Source organism: Cupressus sempervirens, chromosome 1 (genome assembly GCF_028749045.1).
Source record: "Cupressus sempervirens isolate cs-2001-9-10 chromosome 1, ASM2874904v1, whole genome shotgun sequence".
In the NCBI taxonomy this organism is placed as follows: Eukaryota; Viridiplantae; Streptophyta; class Pinopsida; order Cupressales; family Cupressaceae; genus Cupressus; species Cupressus sempervirens.
The window spans coordinates 72,991,502-73,013,669 of NC_143118.1; the positions used below are offsets into that span (position 1 = coordinate 72,991,502).

General features: G+C 32.4%; 1 protein-coding gene across 1 annotated transcript; it reads right to left on the bottom strand.

The window, feature by feature from the left end:
- Window positions 1–2,158: 2,158 nt before the first annotated feature.
- On the bottom strand, window positions 2,159–2,971 carry LOC149576216 (F-box/kelch-repeat protein SKIP20-like). Its single transcript, XM_089794059.1, has 2 exons — window positions 2,771–2,971; window positions 2,159–2,548 (listed from the first exon to the last, which is right to left on the bottom strand). The coding sequence occupies exons 1-2, from the start codon at window positions 2,969–2,971 to the stop codon at window positions 2,159–2,161; spliced, it is 591 nt and encodes a 196-aa protein (XP_089650185.1).
- Between the last annotated feature and the right edge of the window lie 19,197 nt (window positions 2,972–22,168).

Below are 22,168 nucleotides of genomic sequence, written 5' to 3' on the forward strand. Positions count from 1 at the left end.
AACCAAATTAGTCATTTGTAAATCAATTATCTACTATATCTATTCCTAACAATGTGTAGGAAGCCTTAGCTGATCCAAGGTGGAAAGCTACTATGAATGAGGAGGTCCAATCATTATAGAAAAATAATACTTAGGAACTTGTTGACTGTCCACCAAGAAAGAAACTAGTTGGATGTTGATGGGTTTATACTGTTAAGTAAAAAGCTGATGGCACAATTGAACGCTTTAAGGCGATATTGGTGGCAAAAGCATACACCCAAACTTATGCGATTGATTATATAAAGACATTTGCAACTGTAGCTAAAATCAATACAATACGAGTCTTGTTGTCTCTAGCTGTGAACTTGGGTTGGCCATTACAATAGTTTGATGTGAAGAATGCCTTTCTACATGGAGAGTTGTTTGAGACACGGAACTCCCACCCAGCTACATGATACCAAAAATACATAGTCTAAAAGCATGCAGATTAAAGAAGTCACTATATGGGTTGAAACAATCTCTGAGGGTATGGTTCAGAAGATTCAAAAAGTTAGTGAAAGTCTCTAGTTACTATCAGAGCAATTCAAACCATACTTTATTCATAAAGAATCAGAAAGGTAAGGTCAATGCACTCATTGTGTATGTGGATGACATGATAGTTAAAGAAAATGATCCCGAAGAAAGGAGGGCTCTATAGTATTACTTGTTTAGAGAATTCAAAATGAAAGGCCTTAGTCCCTTGAAATATTTCCTTGGGATCAAAGTGTCTTGATCTGATAAAGGGATATTTCTGTCTCAAAGAAAGTATGCCTTAGACTTGTTATGGGAAACCAGTATGTCAGCATGTCAACCTATTGATACACCAGTGGAAGAAATATTGAAGTTATGTATTGAGTCTAATCATGTACCAATTGATAAAGAAAGATACTATAGACTCATGGAAGATTGATGTACTTAGCACACACAAGGCTAGACCTTGCCTATGCATTAAGTATTGTTAGTCAATTTATGCATAATCCTGGAGAGCAACATATGAATGCAATTATACACATTTTGAGGTATCTAAAGTCTACTCCTAGAAAAGGAATTTTATTAACTAAAAATGAGGATTATCAAAGTGTGGATGCATTTACTAATGCTAACTAGGCTAGAGTAGTAGATGATAGGTGTTCTACTTCAGGTTATTTCACCTTTGTAAGAGGTAATCTCATTACATGGAGAAGCAAAAAACATAATGTTGTTGCACGATCAAGTGTAGAGAAGAATTTAGAGGTATGGCACTTGGAGTATATGAACTATTGTGGCTAAGACTTCTCCTAGGAGATTTGGGTTGTCTGCCTAGGTGGCCAATTGAACTATATTGTGACAATAAAACAGCATGTGATATTGCTCATAATCCAGTTTAATATGATCATACAAAGCATGTAGAGGTATACAAATTCTTTATTAAGGAGAAGTTGGATGACAAGATTGTGGAGTTGCCTAAGATTCGATTAGAAGATCAGCTAGGCAATATTCTTACCAAAGCAGTTTCAAGTTGAGTGTTCTCAAAGTTTTTGGGCAAGTTGGGCATGTGGGATATCTATGCACCAACTTGAGGGGGAGTGTTGCAATATTGGATTGATTCTTTCCTAAATTGGTTCTTTCCTTACTTGTAGGTTTATGCATATAGCACACAACTATATATGTACCTGTACAGTTTTATATGAATAGAAGAATGGAAAATATTCTTCTTGATTTCTGATTTTCAAATTAGTCAGCAAAAACCAAGGCTAGTAAACCTGATCAGAGAAATTTGTTTTAAAACAAACAAGGCGAACCAAATCAACTATGTCAAATCTTCTAAAAATCAATGAAAAGATAAGATTTTACAGCTAATGCAAAACCACAACACAACAATCAATTTGGGGAACTCAATCAGATAACAATCAATTTGGAAAAATACCCAATCAAACAATCAGAGTGGCCATAGATTGGATCCTATGATGGTACAAGTGTGGAGGCCCTTCAACAGAGACCCATCTCTCTCTGTTCTCCCTGTTTCTATTAATGGAGGTTGGTACATGTAAAATATTGCATTGTTGGTGCCCGATTGAAGCCCGCTCAAGAAAATCCCATCATCCCCAAACACGGCTGCATCAACTCTTTCAAGGGGCTCAGGAAGATCATCAACAATCTTTCACAACTTCTGTGTAGACTCGAATTCTTCCACAACATCCCACCGAAAGCAATGTAAACGCCCGAATGCAACAACAATGGGCTCAGCACAATCTTTAACAAAGTAGACGTTGGGCAAAGTGGACCAAGCTACTCTTTCTAGATCGAACCGTTGAAGCTCCTGATGATACGTTCTCATGACAAACATCATGTTTTCCATAAAAACAAAGTAACATAACCAGTCCTTCTGAAGCATGTTGGGAAGAAGCTTCCACTCATCTCTCTCCACATTGTAAACTGCAGCCTGGCTTGTGATTGCACCGTTTACTCTTCCTCCTGCAACGTAAATGAGTCCTTCATGAGAAGATGCACAACATCCGAAGTCTTCCTCCTGCAACATATCTACGCCTCTCTACCATTTACAAGACAAAAACTCAAAGATCGAAATGGCCTTGTAATTGCTCGTATAAATAGCTATTTTGCATTTCAAACCTGCTGTGTAGCGCTGATATGACACTAATAAAACTAGTTTTTGTTTAACACAGATACATTTGGAGAATGAGTAGGATTCAAATTGGGAAGGGACGAGAGGGAGTGTTTTCCATGATTTGTTAATGAGGTCGTATATAGTTACGCGAGGACGCGGTACATTTTGAAGCAAACATATAAACTCCTCAGACTCACCATGCCTCTTTCTGTCCTCATAAAACTTGGGATTTTCTACCCCGGACTTCCAATTTTTACAAACTTTCTTCACAATCTTGTGAGATTTGTAAGACATTTTCATTAATATCTTTCTCACTAAATCCTCTGGAATTATCTCAAAATATTCCATTACCAACCGATTCTGCTGTTAAACTCTGGTCAAAATAAATTCCGCCTCATTTTCAAACAATTTGTTTATATATTGAATTATAATATGGGTGACTTTCTATATAGGAATGCTTCTATATATAGACACTTAATTTTACATGATTTCTTCAACAAGTAGTTTTTACAAAATAGTTGTAAATATAGAATATTTAAAAACATAGATAATAATAAATGTTATTATTATTATTATGAAATAGTATGGTTGTTTCAATTTAGTCAAGGTACAATTTAGGATTTTGATCACTAAATTAATTTTGAAATATAACATGTTCTAAATATTTAACTAAAATCTTTTTATTTAAGTAAAAGGGCTAAATACAGTAAAAAGTTATTTTAACATTGATTTATTTTATTAATTATTTCAAATTATATATATATATATATAATTCATAAATAAGAAATTTTGCAATTCTAAAATAATTGAAAGAATATAAAAGTATAAAATTAAATAATGAATAGAATTAAAATTTATTTTAATTATTTTCTTGTACCACTTATATGAATTCATTAACTTTTATTTATTTATAATCATTAAAAGAATTTTTTAAGATTAAGTAATTTAGTTGAATGTTTGAATTTAAAATTACTTACTTTTAAATTGATTTAATAACATATTCTAATAAATCTATTTTATTATAATGATGAATATATTTAGATTATTAGTTTAGACATATCAATCGTAAATAAGAACAATGAAGGGTAACCAAACAAAAGACTCTATGGAAACCACTTTCAATTGTATTTCTTAATAAATTTAATAATAATATTTAGTTTTTTTTCAAAAGCTTATTTTTTATTTCTAAATTTTAATGCTCTCTTAAAATAGCTAAACAAGATATCAATTTATATTTTTCTTATTATAAAAAAAATACACTTAAATAACTAAGTTAAATAACAAGAGCTTTGTGCACAGAGCTTGAGTCCTTGGCTATGCAATTTGTGAAACTTTTTGCTTTATCATATTTTTAATAATTTATTTTTATATATTATAAATATATGAATTCAAAAATTAAGAATTATAATATTTTTCATTAATTAAATGTTAACATTCTATTTTTAAAAAAATTATGCACAATTTTTAAAAAAACTTATCTATTTAATTTTTTTGAACAAATTCATAATTTAAAATTTAAATTCAGAAAATCTATGTCAAACGAGGAAAGACAGTATAATTAGTAAGAAAAAAAACAAGTACATTTAAAATGAAATAACAAATGTCTTTATTTGGTTTGTAACCAAAACTAATGATTTCAAAATATAATTTATGAAGATGATACAACTGAATACAGGAGCCTTCTTAATACTACTCACCCATTTGTCTTCTATAAAGTCAGAGAAAAGAAAGAATGTATGAATTTAGAACAACTATCGTTCGGTTCGCTCAAAGCTTCAGCTTGCAGTTCTTGCTAATATTAATATTCGCATTGGCGTTCAGACTATTAAAAAAGAATACAAATGAAATATTAATTTCTAATAAAATTAAATTAAAATAGATCTAATTCTCATGTGTTGGCTAGTTTTACCAACTAAATGAAAAAATACACATTTGAACAAATTAAATGATTATAAAAGCATTTCATCAAAAGTTGATAAATAAGCAATTTTTGCAATAAGATTTATCTACGTGTCTTGAGTGCATAATAAGCATACCATGCATTATGATTTCTTCCTGTCACATGTTTGCATGTTAAATGGTAGAGGATACGTGTTTTGCAGAGGCTTTGTTTTTAAAGAAAATGGGACAACCAACATGTATGAAGATTATTTTTTCAAAAAGAAATCAAATTTTAGTACCAATTTCAGGAGTGTAAAAGATTGTGAGTTGGTTTTAGAATTAAAGTTTTGTCGACTCATTTTTGAATATTTTGCTAATTTTTCTAAGTAGAATATTTTTTAAATTTAGAAAGCTTGAATTACAGTCATTTACCGAAAGCCCTAATTGGATTTTTAGTTGTAAAAATTGAATCAACATGAGGTGGTTATTTTTCAAATTTTTATATTGATTGTAACTACTTATGAGCCAATGTTGTTAGAATTGTACCCTGGATTTGTCGAGATTGGAAGTCCCTATTCTTACCTAGGGTATTTGGATAGATCAGTCCACAAATGTTAAATGTTTGGAGGGTTTTTGGAGAATAGGACTTAAAGGGAGGAAGGGGAAAATGGGATTGTAATAGGGTACGAGATTTACAGATGCCTGAGAATTGCATTTGAAATCAAACAAGGAAAGAAAATGAGAATCAATGCTCTCCAATGGTAATAGTGGGCAACTAGTACTTGCAGTGAAGAGAGGTCCTCTAACATCAATCTGTACCAGTCAATCCAGGGGATTGTTGGTAAAAGAAACCATTAGTTTCACAGTTCTTATACTATGTTGCTTCTTAGTTAGTGTAGGAAATTTGTATTTTGGAAAATAAGTGATGATGGAAGGTTGCATCTATTACAGCAGAAGCTACTTTGTTGAATCTCACACATATGGATAGAATTGTCAAAGTTCTTTTCTTTTTGTGTCTCAGGAAAAACTTCAACAAACAAGTTTTCTTTTGTGACATACTGTAAAAATGAAGGACATTTCCTAAGAATTGGTAGTTAAATGTATTGTTGTGCATAGGTTGAGTCCACAGAGAAAGTTAATGGGGAATAAATTTTTAGTCTAGTTATAGAGGATTTTCTGAGAGTTTTAGCTTCCATTGATGGCTTTAATAGGGAGATATCTTAAATAGATTTGTAAAAGGCATTAGCACCCTGCATTATGCGAGGTAGGGACTAATAGACATATTCAACACAAAAACATTTGATGAGTCTTTTGGATCATCTAAATCAAACTAACAAGATCAATGTTTTAGAGAGTGTTAACCAAACATTTTATATGAAGTTTTAGTTATATTAATTAATCATAGAGAGAGAGAGAGAGAGATTAGTCATAAAGAAAAATTAAACTTTCTGTCTCCCCGTACTATTTTCTCTCCACATACTAAAACTTTTAGATAGAAGTATGGGGTTTGAGTTAGAGTCTCATTCTCCTTTTCACAATCCTCTCTCTCCACGTACTTTTCTCTCTCCACATACTCCAACCTTTAGAGAGAAGTATAGGTTTTGGCTTTGGGTTTGGGCTTTCTCTCTCTCTCTTCCAATTTTTCTCTCTCCATGTACTTTTCTCTCTCTGCATACTCAAATGTTTTAGAGAGAAGTACATGGTTTGAGTTTTCACACTCAATTTTTCTCTCTCCATGTACTAGCCATACTCTCTCTTCCTGTACTCCTACTTTTTGACCTAATCCTAACCCGAACAATTCTAATCCAAACTCCAACCTTAAAACAACTGTTGGCTGGAAATGAAGTTCACAAATGTTTGGAGTAGTAGGAGGTGTGCTAATTCTTGACGACACAGGAGTTCAATTTGCAAATATAAAAAGGGTTTCTTTAGTAGTTCAAGTATTTTGTAGAGTACCAGAAGAAGGTGGCATGGATTGTTAGAAGTGATGAAGCAGGCAGACTTATTGAGGAGGGTCTTGTTTCCATTCACTCCCAATTTCTTTAAGATCCATGCAGTATACATTATTAAGGAGATGACATGAATTGGAAGCAAGCAGGGCACTAATGACATCAACAAGGCCATTTGGGGGTGCTCTTGTAGTTGGGTTTGTCACTGAAGAAAAATAGTGAAGATATAGCAAAGGAAATGACAAGAGACTAAGAAGGATTAAAAGTTACTATCAAACTTACTGTCCAAACCATCAGGCAAGTTAACACATGTACCAAATGCAAGAATGCAGACCCTACATGTTGAGTGTTTGACCAAATGGTTGTTCAAATGGGATGTCATATCATGGATTACTATGATCGTAGGCATGTGTTGGCCTAGGTGGAGATGGTCTATGGCTTAGCAACATGATTCATTTTAAATGGTTACAGTGACAAAGGAATCCTCCCTCGAACGGTGGAAGCAAGTATATGGTCACCTTGTAAAGAGAATATTCAAGTTGGAAGTGACTGTGGGTAACGAATTGGTGGAAAGTATGCAGATCCAAAATGTACATGTAAACTATATGATGAAATGCCTACCAAAAATGTGGTAGCCTAGATATAACACATGCGCTCTGCTTGACAAAGTGCCTCATAAAGACGTTGTCTCATGAAATACAATGATTATAGGAAATGAAGGAGGGGTGTGTAGACTGTCTGTGTGACCAAAGATTGCATGAGTGATGGGGTACGTAATTAGTTTGACAAGCTTCTCCTTGTTCTCTAACCTGCAACATTCATCTCAATGGTAGATACGACCACATACAAGGCACATGAAATGCTTGACAAAATGCTTCAAGAAAGTGAGAGCATGGTGAAAATGAATATCATATGGTGATTGTAATATACTATGCCCAGTCCCAAGAATGTTGACTTGATGGCATCAAAGGTACCAAGGCCTATGTGTGCCTATGTAGTTTTACAAAGATAGGAAAACTTTCAAATAAAACAAAAGAATTTGATGAGTTGGAATGATTTGTAGACTGGAAGGGAAGGCCTACACGAAAGTCTACCCATGGTAGGAAGCACTCCACTGCCTTATTTATGCAATGAAAATACTGGACAACTTAGCCTTTGTGGAGACAATCATGAACATTATTATGTACATATTGGGCGTAATGGATGTTGAAACTATGGAAATAGCTAGCACGGTGACTAATTTTGTGGGTACAACATTTCCTCCACGTTGCAACTGATCTGATCCAACTATGCCATGTGTGATAGTTAGTGAGGTGAAAAGTGGGATGTTATTGGTTGGGTTTTATCTGATTGCTATTGGAAATGGAGGGACCAAGGCTGGTTTGCTACCTTTAGGAGTAGACCAGTTTGATGACAGAGACACAGTATGGGGATCACTTTTGGAGTTCTGAATTATAGCTTGTTAGGTGGATAAACCATAGTTGTCCTCGCAGTGGGGATGTTGCAACTATTGCTGATACTGGGACCTTGAGACCAAAGGTAATATTTACTGAGTACAATTGGAGAACTATATGACTACGACAAAAACTCAAAGGCATCATGTAAGAAGCATATCTGGGGTAAATCAATGGTTGAAAGCATTTCCCTAACACCATCTAGAGGCAGTACCTTACATAATTTAGTCGGATCCAATTCACAATCACTTTTTCTATCAAGCACGGGATTATTGATGAAAGAAGAGATGTTCAAGAATATAATCCAAAACAAAGTGAGAGGCAAACTCAACTCAGTTGCTGACAGCACCTACAGATCAAAGGACAAGTTTAGGGAATATCTGTGGTCACAGTTAAAAGTTAGAAGTATTTTTATCTAAAGTTGTCTTAGAATTTTTTTTATGTATTTTGTAAAGAGGTCAACTTGAGAGTTAACTTTGGTTTTGGTTTTCCTAGCTATAGTTAAACCTTAAGGGTTAGAGTTGGTTACTAACCATCTTCAAGTAGTCAAAACTCTAACTTTTTGGGTAGTTATGAACCCAAAAAGTTGGTTGTTCTAGATTGGCTATAAATTCATGAATCTTAATGTAATAAGGGACTTTTTTGGACTTGGATATAGGGAACACTTATGCTCTGATAACAAAGCAATTTTTGGAAAGTGTGTACAATTGTTGTTTTTGAGTAATCAATTATTTCTTTCTTTCATGTGCAAGAAATAAAAGGAAGTACATTTGGCATTCTCTCTCTAAGGAATCTAAATTGTTAAAGTGTCGATTCATCTATGATTACTTTCATGATATGATGTGAGTATTTATGGATGGTTGAATTAGCATTGTGTTGGTGAAAGTTCTCAAGCATAGTCCTTGATAGCTCTCATTAATAGTTACATTATTTTTTATGAAAACATTGAAGGCATGTGGTGCATTCGCTATCAATGGTTTTCCTTCCTATTCTCTAAGTTCTTCATCTTTATTGAAAAATCACATATTTTATCCTATGAGGGAGCTTCCCCTCTAAACATAGAGGAATGCTAGATATCAAAGGCCTATCCAACTGTTGTGAATGATTTACCACACACTCCATTGGGCATATTCTACTATGAAAAATCTGTTTACCAATAGAGAGCTAAGCCCCACTGACAATAGCAATGATGACCATTAATACAATGTGCATGCAAGACTATTTGGGAATTTGGTTTTTTTTAAAGACAAGTAATGTCATGCTAGCTCGGTTTAGCAAAAGCATTTTGATGGATTACATTGGAAGAGTTGGACAATGAATGCGGGGATGGAAGGTGAAGATGTGTTGCATGCAATAATTTTGGGTACCTTAGGATTCACCGAAAAGTATGTTGTGAGAGAATTTTTGAGCCATCTAGAGCAGCTGGATGGGCAAGGGCTAAGAAGAATCGACATCATGGGATGAAATCAAGAGAAACTGGGGGAAACCCTAAAATGGGTCAATCAAGGGGCATTGCCACTATGAATTCCCATTATTTCATCAAATTTTGGGCCATACCGTGTCTACGAAGAGCCCATTGTGGCCACTTGTATTACTTGGATTACCTAGACATTATAGGCAAACCAAAGTTCATAGAAAGAAGTTTCCAAAAACCTTTTTCTTGTAATTATTGGTCTCAAAAAAATATTTTTACCCCTAGCATAATTGCCGCTAGCCAATGAAAAAAAAAGAATTTTTGATTCAAAATTAATTTAAAAATAAAAAGTTTTTTTCAACCTTAGAAATTTATTAGCTTTCGTTGGAAAAAAAATATTGATGGTGACCACCACAAAAAAATTAGTACCCTACCTTATGCAAGGCAGGGACTAATAAAATTAATCACATGCATATCTTATCCCAAATCCTTTGATAACCTTAGAAAATATTTTAGATTAAATATCACCACATATTACACTCTAGATTAAATATCACCGCATATTGCACAACTACAAAAACTAAGATATGATATGAAGTCCCCGTCGTTAACCAAATGTCTTCTCTTGTGATTGTCAACCTAGAAACAATACATGAGAGAAATTTATTGAAAACTCATGGCATAGTCTCATATGCCTTTTAAACTAGATTATGAAAAAAAGTTTTAAATATTTTCTTTACCTATGAACCTTGTGTAGGAGAAGTCTTTGAACAAGAAAAAAAGAGGGGAAAATTAATATAGAAAGTTTTAGTATTAATAAATATTACAAGGCTACTAAACTAATGAATTTACAAAACAAGAAGATTAATGAGAAGAGTATTCAAATAATGCATTTTGAGAAATTAAATATGAACAAAGGACAAGAAGAGATCACACAAACTTGTTAGAATGGGGTGAATTAATAACATTTATCATTTGGTTAAAGAATAAGTATAGAAGAGAAATGAAAATGGATTTCAAAGGTCAAGGAAAATTCTTAAGAAAGAGGTTTTTGAACAAGAAAATAGGGGGAAATCTAAAATAATATAGAAGGTTTTCACATTAGCAAATATGGTGAGGCTACTAAACTAATATATTTACAAGACAGATAATATTAAGAGATGACTACCAAAGTTCTCAAGATTAAAAAAAATTATATTTGAAGAATTGGAAAAGTTCATTCAAGATTGTATTGAGGAGACACAAATTAAGTTGATTGATGAAATTGTAGAAAAAGTATTATTAGAAGAATTACAATTGGAAAGCTCAATGGATATGAAAAGTGAACTAGTAGTTCCAAGAGATCAATCATGGAAGAATGAATCAAATATACTAGAAATAGCCCAAACTTAACCCAAGAGGGGAAGACCCCTTCGAAACTGTAGGAAAAAATGTGATGAAAGATAGCTATTGGACAATGCTTATCAATCACAAAAATTAGTTGTCTAAACCTGACATGGAAAAAATATGTTAGATTTATGGAGAAAGAAAATGTCAAGGGCTCAAAATTATTACCGATGAAGCGAAGAAAAAGAGAATTAATAAAGAATTTTTAATAAAACTAATATGATTAATAGAATTTTAAATGAAGTTTCTCTCAAGGTGAATAAGGAAGAAAAAATGTACAACAATTAATGGAAAAAAAAAAAGCTCACAACAAGTTGGTCAAAAGGAAGAATCTTCATAAACATGTAATACGGAGAGGGAAAGATATATAAGACAGAAAATATAAGGAGGAATAATTCCACTTCATATGAAATTTAAGAAAGAATCAACTAAACATTAAAAAATTATCTCCCAATATTGAGGTGGAGAGGGTAATAATACTTGTATCATCTTAAAATGCAATAATCCATCATTTACTACATTTTATCTCCCTTCCTTTAATGACCTTATAGACCATGGATGGACTGGTAATCATTTAGCTATTTCTCTTATTCAATTTCCTTTTCCCAGTTTTATTTAGCACAGTTTATGGGATCCTCAGGCCTCTCTTTCTTTGAGAGAATCGAAAGGATTAGGTTGACCTAAGTAAACTTATCCAGAATAAGGTCAACCAATCTAACATTTTCCCCAAGGATTTTGGGTCCCATGACCATTCTATGTTAGGGAGTTCATTTTTGAAATTGAGTGACCCCATTGGCTTGCTTTATTTTTTAGCCCAAAAAATAGTATAGAAGGAAGCCTATGCACCTCATGTTCACATCACAAGACATCAAGAAGAAACTCCAATCTCTCAAGCTAGCATATTTCCTAAGGAATTTCAAGAATTCAACAAACATTCAAGATCAAGGATCCTTTGTGTGCATTTTCTCTTCAAGATCTAGCATTTTGTCAACTATCAAGGGAGAATATCTACATTTCAAGGCATTCATCACATTTCTATTGATGCACATTAGTGTCCATGGCTCCATAATGTGGTTTTAGTAGATCCAAATGTTACATTTGTGGATATTTCCTACATGCTTTGTTGCAAATTTAACATCTACACCACACAAGCATTGCAAAATCCTTATTGACAAGAGTTTCCAAATTCCTCAAGTAAGGAGGATATTTACATTTGTCTTCCTTCCTTTCTTGTTTTACATTTCATTTTCAAGGTTGATTCCTCAATCTAGGTCTTTGACAAGGCATGCCCTCATCAAAGCAAAACAAACAACCAAGTTTTATTGTGTGTAGGAGTAGGATATCAAAATTGCAAGCACAAATCTGGAAACTAATCATTGAAACATTTCTTAAGAAGTTGGATCAACTTTTCTACTATATTGTAGGAACATGTTGATCTTCTCATAAAGCATTAGGACACTTTTCTATAGGTCAAAATCTTCCTAGAGGCCAGAGAAAAACATCATTTTTTGGGTTTTATGTTATGATAAAAAATTTGTAGTCAAAAGTTAAAATGCAATTTCAAATGCATAAATTTTGGAATGAAATAGAATATTACCTTATACATTTTGAGGTAAGTACGTTATCAATCATTTCAATTTTTGGTCTAGACCTATTTCTAGATATCTTAATTGGGTTGATTGCATATATTTAATACCTAGATTTTCCTTACACTTCTCATTTAATCAATTAGTTCAGTTTCACATTTTACATTTACATGTCTTTAATAAATTAGTATTGCATGAAAGGGGATTTTCTTGTGTACTTCCTTAATTTAATTTGGGTTTAGCATTAGCATCCCTTTATTCATTTGGGTTTTCCTAATCTAACTTGGATTATATTGAGAGTCAATTGTTTGGAAGCCTCTCTTTCTATTGTGTATTGAATGTTATTGTGAAAGTTGAAGACTTATAACATATTGAGTGGTTTCATTTCCCCCCTAAACATTTTGGTGAACCTGATACATCTCCACTTTTTTTATTTTGGAGTTAGATCTCTTAGACTCCCTTATTTGGTATCAGTTTCACCAAAACATTTTGGTAAACCCAACTTGTGCTTCTTTCTTTTTATATGGATTTAGATTTCTTATTTGTGCATCTAGATCTACTTTATATGCTCTTATGTACATGTGTGGGATTTAAATCTCCTTTTTCATTTGCATTATTTTCATATATTGCATCCTACATTCTTTTATTCCATTTCTTTCATATTTATTGCATTTTCTTTAAATGGGGTGGTTTTTTGCATTTTTAAGCTCTCTTCATGATCTTCAAGACATTCCATTTAATGCATATGATGAAAATTTAGTTTATTTCTGTAGTGCCTACCCCCAGTTTGCATTTTTTTATTATTGTTGAACTATTTTAGACTAGTCTTATGCTTATGATTAGTGGCATTATTTTGAGATTATCAGATATTGTATCATATTCAGTAGATATTATGATGAGATTACTTGGCACTCTATACTTCATGTATGCATGATGATTATTATAGCATTTTCAGTTACTGATGATGATTAGTTAGATGGATTATCATATGTGTTTTCTTATGGATACTTACCCCATACTATATGTGTATGGTGTGTGTGTGTGTTTTCTTTATGTATGATGTTTCTGATGTGGTTAAGGAAGGGAGTCATAGTCACCTGCTAGTAAGGATCTACGCAATGCACCACTTCCTGTCATTACCTATCTAGTTTAGAATATTATATTTGTACATGCAAGAATTTTACATAGATTGTTGTAAGAAATGATAATATTGAGCAAGGAACGAGAAGCAATCCAAGTAAGTTAAGTGTGAAACAATGTTACCATAAGATAAGCAAACTCCAAGAGCATACACCAAGATGGTTCAACAATGGAGACAAGGATTTATAAGGGGAAAGCAAAGAAAACCCCTTGTGAGTATTATGAATGAAGGCAAATGCGTAGAGAAGAGAGAGAGAGAGTGTTGGAGCAAAAGTAGCTCAATACAATAACATCAAGTGCTAAGAGTGTGTTGTAGAAAGAAGGAGGAGCATCTCTTATATAGAGATGAGAGAGGAGTTGCATTTGTAACTCCCATTTCTATGAATGCCACATTCATAATAGGTATGTGCAAAGTGTCACAATCCTCTTAAGGAGGATAAACTAAATAAAGAAATAAACAAGAGTTGTCCTTACATGTGGAATAAAGGACAAACAATGACATGTCCTCCACATGTGTACAAGACAAAAAACTGCATTTAGGGACCCTTGGAATATCCCAATTAATATATCCAAGGAAAGATTAACCTTTCTAACACCCCCCCTTAATCTTTACTTGGACAGTGTACATCAACGGGTTGTAAAAGCAAATTTTTAAAATGGAACTGAAATCTCTCTTTAGAAAGTGGTTTGGTTAAAATATCAGCCACTTGATCTTCTCCTTTACAATAAAGAAGAATAATTTTCTTCTCTTCAACTTGTTCTCGAATGAAGTGATGTTGAAGTGAAATATGTTTGGTTCGTGCATGATAAACTGGATTCTTTGCCAAGGCAATAGCACTTTGATTGTCACAATGTATAGGTGTAGGTGATTGTTGAGGTAGACCCAAATCATCAAGAAGTCTTCTAATCCATAAAGCTTCCTTAGCAGCATTGGTACAACCTTTATATTCAGCTTCAGTTGAGCAAAGGGAAATAGAGTGTTCTTTTTTGCTTTTCCAAGAAATTGGACCTGAACCAACAAAGAAAAAATAACCACAAGTGGATTTCCCATCATTGGGATCTCCACCTAGATCGAAATCAGTATAGCCATGTAAAATAAATTCAGAATTTGCATCATAAAATAATCCCATATTAATAGTTCCTTTAATGTACCTTAAGATGCATTTAGCAACTTTAAAATGAGTTTGTTGAGGTTTAGACATAAATCGAGAAACTAAACCAACACTATAAGCAATATCAGGTCTAGTAAGAGTTAAATAATTTAAACTTCCTACCAATTGCCTATACAAAGTTTCATCAACAAAAGGAGTATTCATATCATTCATTAATTTAGTTCCTAATTCACATGGAATTGAAACATGGTTAGAGTCATACATCTTAAATTTTTTGAAAAGATCATACGCATACTTGCTTTGAGAAACAAAGATACCTTTAGGAGTTTGAAAAATTTGCATACCTAAGAAATAATGTAAGATACCTAAATCTGTCATCTAAAATTTCTGTTTAAGTTGGAATTTAATATCAAAAATCAAAGCGTTTGAACTAGAAGTGAGTATTAGATCATCTACATAAACAATAACAATGATAATATCATCGTTAGTATGTTTAATATACAAATTAGGATCATTTTTACTTCTAGAAAAACCTTGAGAAATAAAGAAAGAATTAATTTTAGAATACCATTCTCTAGGTGATTGTTTAAGACCATAAATAGATTTGTTCAATTTGCAAACGAGATTTTCACTACCTTTCTTAACAAATCCAGGAGGTTGAATCATATAGATTTCTTCATGTAAATCACCATTTAAGAAGGAACTTTTAACATCCATTTGATGAATGGGCCAATTCAGGTTAGATGCTAAAGCAAGAACTAATTTGATAGTAGGCATTTTAGCAATAGGAGCAAAGGTTTCATTATAGTCTAATCCTTCAATTTGGAAAAACCTCTAGCAACTAGTCTAGCCTTGAATTTACTAATTTCATTATTAGTATTCAATTTTTTTTTGTATAACCATTTACATGAAACTAGATTCTTGCCATGAGGTAATTTGACTAAGTCCCAAGTTTGATTAGCAAGTAAAGAATCATATTCCTCTTGCATGGCTTTCTGCCAATGAGGGTGAGAGTTAGCTTGATCAAAAGACTTAGGATCGTTAGAATTCATAATAGTAGTCATCAAAGCATAATTACAATAATTAATCCTTCTATGTTTAATTCCACCAGATCTAGAAATATAATCATCAGCTTCATTGATTAAGTTTTGAGCCCATTTAGGTTTACGTTTAGTTGTGATGGAATTATCACTAGAGGAATAATCATTAGTAATAAAAGTATCATTAGTATCTACTTGAGTATCATGAGTTATAGGAGCAGAAATAATCGGTGGTACTTGATTTGAAGGATGAAGAGAAAGAGTAGGGTTATGAGAAGGAGGTTGGTCCTCCACCAGCACAATTTTAGTGCCACTGAATTCTTCATCATGTGTAGTAGAGCATTCATGAACTCCATTTTCTGAAATACAAACATCTCTAGCAACTTGAACTTTGTTAGTAGTGGAATCATAAACACGATAACCCTTAGTGTTTTCATCATACCCAACAAACATATAAGGAGATGACTTAGCATCTAATTTATGCCTTTTCTGTTTAGGAGTATGAACATAAGAAATAGAACCAAATATCCATAAATGATGTAAATTAGGTTTCCTACCAAACCAAGCCTCTTCTGGAGTGATAGCCTTGAGAGCTTTGGTAGGAGTCTAATTAAGAATATAAGTTGCACAAAACATGGCTTCAGCCCAAAATTTATAATGCAGATTCTTAGCATGCAACATGCTTCTAGCCATTTCAACAATGGTCCGATGCTTTCTTTTCGCCACACCATTTTGTTGTGGTGTATAAGGAATAGTAAGTTCGTGTTTAATTCCACATGATTTCAAATAAGAATGAAAAGCATTATTCACATATTCCTTCCCATTATCAGTTCTAAGAATTTTAAGTTTAAACCCAGATTGCCTTTCAACATATAACTGAAATTCAATAAATATATCAAGACCTTGATCCTTGCTATGCAAAAAATAGATCCAAGTTCATCTAGAAAAATCATCAACAAAGGTAAGTGCATACCGAGAACCTTGGATGGAGGTATTCTCCATGGAACCCAAAAGATCACTATGGACAAGATGCAACTTATGAGTTGCCTGCCATGATTTTCCACTTGGAAAGGGCTCCCTATGCATCTTACCACTCATACAACCTGTACAGGCAATCTTGGAAGGAATAATGTGAGGTAAGCCATCAACCATATTATACTTTTGCATGAAAGTAATATAATCAAAATTTAAATGGCCAAGTCTTTCATGCCATATATTGAAATCAATAGAAGTATGTAAAGAATATCATGAACTAGCAAATTCATGGAATTTAAACAAATTTTAATTATCCATTTTAGCATGAGCAATCACTTTGAGAGTTTGAGGATCTATGATATAACATGTATCTTTGTAGAATTCAACTTTATAGTCCTGACATAACTGTGAAACAGAAAGCAGATTAGTTTTCAAGTCAGGTACATATAATACATTATGCAATTTACCATTAGGAATAGTAACATCACCTAATCCTTCAACTTTACAAGTCTGATTATTAGCTAACTGAATAGGAATGTTAGCAATATCAGGTTGTAAAGAATCAAAAATTTCTTTATGAGAAGTGACATGTTGTGATGCACCACTGTCAACAATCCATTCTAAAGGTCTACAAAGATTAAAACTACAAGTAAAAGCATGACGAGAATTAAAACTAGTAGAGTTACTTGTTTTATGGTTTGAGTTTTGAAAATTGTTACTATTATTCATAGGTTTTTTATCATTTTGCTTTTTAAAACAGTTATTGACAATGTGACCATCTTTGCCACAGTAAGAACAATGAGTATGGAATTGGAATGATTCCTTTGATTATTAGTATTACGAGTATTATTAGGATGATTGGTATTATTATTATATTTTGCATGAAATTTATTGTTGGAATTATTTGAATTAGTATTATATTGTTTGTGATTATTATTATTATTAGTGGAACGAAAATTATTATTTGAATTTCTAGACACAAATGCATGTTCAGTTGATTTAAGGGTACCAAACTGAATTAGCTTAGCTTCTTCCTGTCTTAATAAAGTTTGAAAAATAACATAAGTGAACTGAGAAGTTAAAGTAGGAATAGCAAGCTGAGCATGAATATTACTTATAAACTGTTGAAACTGTCTAGGAAGACATTTTTTAAGAATAAGATGAATTAAATGAATGTCTTCTAATTGAACACCTAAGGCCATAATTTGGCTTTTAAGAGAAATTCATCCATACTTTTAAAATCTGCATACCTGAGATCTTCAAGTTGATCCTACAATTGTATTTTGCGGTATTCATCGCCACTGTCATACTTGGTTTTCAAGATGGACCATGCATCATGAGCTTTAGAACAGTGAGCAATTAAGACATATAAATCTGGAATAATGGAAATACCAATGAACCCTAAAGCTTCTTCATTTTTAGCTTTCCAAGTATCTTTCTCGTCTTGAGTAGCCGCTGAACCGGGTTCAAGAGAAGGGTCAGTGGCTATTTCGAAGAGGTGTTTAAAACGAAAAATAAATGAGATATGAGTTTTCCAAGAATGATAATTAGAATAATTAAGTTTTATTTCTGGAATTAAGGTTGACATGATAAAAAAAATTTCTCTCTTTTTTTTAAAAAAAAAAAACCTTAATTTGAAAATCAAATTAATTGAGAAAAAAATTGTTTTTTTTTTAATATATAAAATTAAGAATATATCTTTTGTTTTTTTTTTTTTTGTTTGAATTATGGATTTGAAAGAAAAAATTAATAAAATTTTTATTTTTATTTGTTTTAAAATTTATAAAATTAAAATTTATATTTGTTTTCAATGGTTTTGTTTTAAGAAATAAAACAAGATTTGAAAAAGTGAAAAAGGCGGGCAAAGAATTGGAAATTTAAAATGGTTGAGAAAAGGGGAGCGGAGCGCAAGCGGTGGCTACCGCGTGGCCAAAGGGCGGAGGAGTTGGTTGGCCCTGGTCGGTGGAAAAGGCAGGGTTACAGAGTTTTTTAAAAAAATGCAAAGAGGATAGGGATGCGACTGCGCAGGCGGCAGTTGCCGCGTGGCCTGGACGCAGGCTGCGCCGAAGGGTTTATGCCGGGTTTGAAGGGGGCAGCGGAAGCGATGGAACGGAGTTACTACAGGGTTTATGGTATTTTGCGTGGGGTGTCACTTATACCGCGCGGTAGTGATGAGGGCTTCGGCGAAGTTGCAGATCTCGCTCGAGCCTATGTTTTATGTGTGTGCGGCAGTGGTGAATGCAGGCGGCAACGTGCGATGGTGCTAACAACTCGCGACAGCGCACTGGTGTCATGTGGTAGTGTGCGGCGGCGCTCTAGTGTCGCGCGGCGGTGCACGGCGGCGTGCGGCGGTGCACGGGTGGCGCACGGGTGGTGCGGCCACCCAAACAAATGCAATGTAAAGAATGAATGTGGGTTTAAATAAAATGAAATGTAAAAAAAAATTAATAGATTTATAAGGATTAAAATCCTATAAAAATCATCTATGTTGTATGGTTGAAATTTTCAATAGCATACAACAAATAAATATAGAAGAATATATTAAAAGTTTTTAAAGAGTAGGTAAAAAAAAAAAAATTTAAAAAGGAGTATAAAAATGAGAGAGTTATTGAAAACTTTACTCATGTAATACTTCTTGTTTTGGCGGCATGCCTTCCAAAACAAGAAAAAAATTGAAATTTAACAAGAAAACCCTTTGGCGGCAAGCCTTCCAAAGAGGGTTAGTAAAAAAAATATGAAACTTTACAAGAAAACCCTTTGGTGGCAAGCCTTCCAAAGAGGGTTAGTAAAAAAAATATGAAACTTTACAAGAAAACCCTTTGGCGGCAAGCCTTCCAAAGAGGGTTAGTAAAAAAAATAAAACTTGCATACACAAGATTTCTTAAAAAGAACTCAAATCACAACACAAACTTCTTCTCTCAATAACGTCTCCAAATAAGGTGTGCTCCAATGAATGGAAACCTTCAACACAAAACTTAAAACAAAGATTAAATAGCCAAGCTCTGATACCATGTAAGAAATGATAATATTGAGCAAGGAACGAGAAGCAATCCAAGTAAGTTAAGTGTGAAACAATGTTACCATAAGATAAGCAAAATCCAAGAAAATACACCAAGATGGTTCAACAATGGAGACAAGGATTTATAAGGGGAAAGCAAAGAAAACCCCTTGTGAGTATTATGAATGAAGGAAAATGCGTAGAGAAGAGAGAGAGAGAGAGAGTGTTGGAGCAAAAGTAGCTCAATACAATAACATCAAGTGCTAAGAGTGTGTTGTAGAAAGGAGGAGCATCTCTTATATAGAGATGAGAGAGGAGTTGCATTTGTAACTCCCATTTCTATGAATGCCACATTCATAATAGGTGTGTGAAAAGTGTCACAATCCTCTTAAGGAGGATAAACTAAATAAAGAAATAAACAAGAGGTGTCCTTACATGTGGAATAAAGGACAAACAATGACATGTCCTCCACATGTGTACAAGAGGAAAAACTACATTTAGGGACCCTTGGAATATCCCAATTAATATATCCAAGGAAAGATTAACCTTTCTAACAATTGCAGGTATTGGGAATCGACTTCCTTGAATCACCAGGATGAGCGTACCTTATCACATTATCTAAATGGCAAGAGAGGGGAGATAAATTGTCGAGTCCAAATCGTAAATGTTTAAGCCATTTGTCCTAGAAAGTTAGGACAAGTATCTGAGTTGATTACCTTCTAAATGTGTCGAATGATGTTAATTTGTGATTCTAGCCCTTTAGTATGATTTTGTATGTGTTTTGCTATGATGGGTTTTTGTATTTTGCTTTATGAGTCTTTGGTGATTTTTTTATTAATTAAGTCTAAATAAAAGATTAAATTACCAATTTAATTTAATAAAAAATTATTATGATATTTTTAATATTTAATTATGTTTAATTAATTTGGAGAATTAATTATCTAAAAAGAATTAAATTTAAAGATAAAAGTTATAAGCTTAAATTAAGAATGCGATAATATTTATTTAAATTAATAATAGTATATTTAGAGTTCATTTTTAAAATAAATGCTAAATACTATTATTATTTAATTTAATAAATATTTTATCAATTAAAGGTTTGAAATACATTAAGAAGTGAGAAAGATATTAATTTATTAAAAGTTTTAAGATTGCATGATGTGTGCATGAGATTAAAATTTAATAAATTAATTAAAAAGAGGGGTCAAGTGAAATTAAATAAAGTTATTTTATAATTTATAAACGTGCATGGAAAAGTTAAAGAAAAGTTAATAAAGAGTTAAAGCATGGTGAGCAGAGAGTTTTCTTGAGTGATCGCACAATTAGTGCCTTGATTTTAGGAGAGAACTCCATATCAAAATTTGAGGGTTCATTTTGGAAGAAGAAATAATTTTGGAAGAGAGAAGGTTTTGAGAGGAGAAATTTCTCTCACAATCTTTTTGGGCGTAGCGATTAGCATCAAAGTCCAGGTCGATTCTTGTGATTATTTGCATAGTTTATTTCTGTCTTCTTCGTATTTGCAAATGGCTTTCTAGATGATTCTCTATGACAAGTGTTTCAATATGGTGAAATTCTAGCATGCATGTTGATTCCTTTGTATACAGAAGATTAATATATCAAATAACTCTCCTTCGATAGATTCAAAAGTGAAAATTAAATAGGGAAGGGTTTTGTATTGAAATCAAAAATTTTAATAGAAAAAAATTTGACCGGTTGGCCATATTTTCCCTATCAGAGATTTGCTAGGATTGTTTTAACAAAAAAAAGTTATAAAATTTTAATTGGGAGGATTTATTGATTGAATTAAATTTTATATAATTTTAAACATAATAGAATTTTTTAAAAAATAAAATACAATTTCAAAAAATAAATTATTAATATATAAAATGGGAGGCGGGGTCATGACACCCCCACCTCCCTCCTACCTTACCCCGCAGTAGTGATCATGGGTTGTCGGCTGCCTTTTTATGGCTGCACCACAGGTCTACTACTGTGAGCAACAGGTATGCCTACTGCCATGACAGTCGGGCTGTCACAACATCCCAAGGTCGACAGGCCTTTAAATAAATGCTTTTAAAATGATTATAAATAAAAAATTTAATAATTTTTAAATATAATTTAATTTAGTTTAATTTAATTTATTTTTATAATTAGTATATTAAAAATATATAATATTTAATTTATTAAATTATGTTTTTTTAATATTTTATTTTAAATAATTCATTTTAAAAATTAAGATTATTAACTATTTACATTTTTAATAATTATTTTATTTGTATTAATTAATCTAATCAAATTTAATTTAATTTATTTATTTAATATTGAAAGATTATTTAATAGAAATGAAGATTTATTTAATTATTAATAATCCTAATTTTTAATAAGATTGAAAAATATTTTAAATTAATGGATTTATTTTAATAATTTAAATAAATAAATAATTATCCTTGATTATTTTAGAAAATTGATTTAAAATATAATGGGGGTAATTTTATATTTTATTCGAAGAGATGAATGAGTTAACATGCAGGGTAAACTAAGAATCTTTTACTTGAAACGTACTTTGAAATGAAAACTAAAACCTTACATTTAACTCATCATTATGCTTTT

Coding starts and splice junctions, on each gene's coding strand:
- LOC149576216 (XM_089794059.1), bottom strand. CDS start 2,971: ATGGAATATTTTGAGATAATTCCAGAGGATTTAGTGAGAAAGATATTA. Junction 2,549..2,770: donor AAAATGTACCGCGTCCTCGC/GTAACTATATAC, acceptor TGTAAATGGTAG/AGAGGCGTAGATATGTTGCA.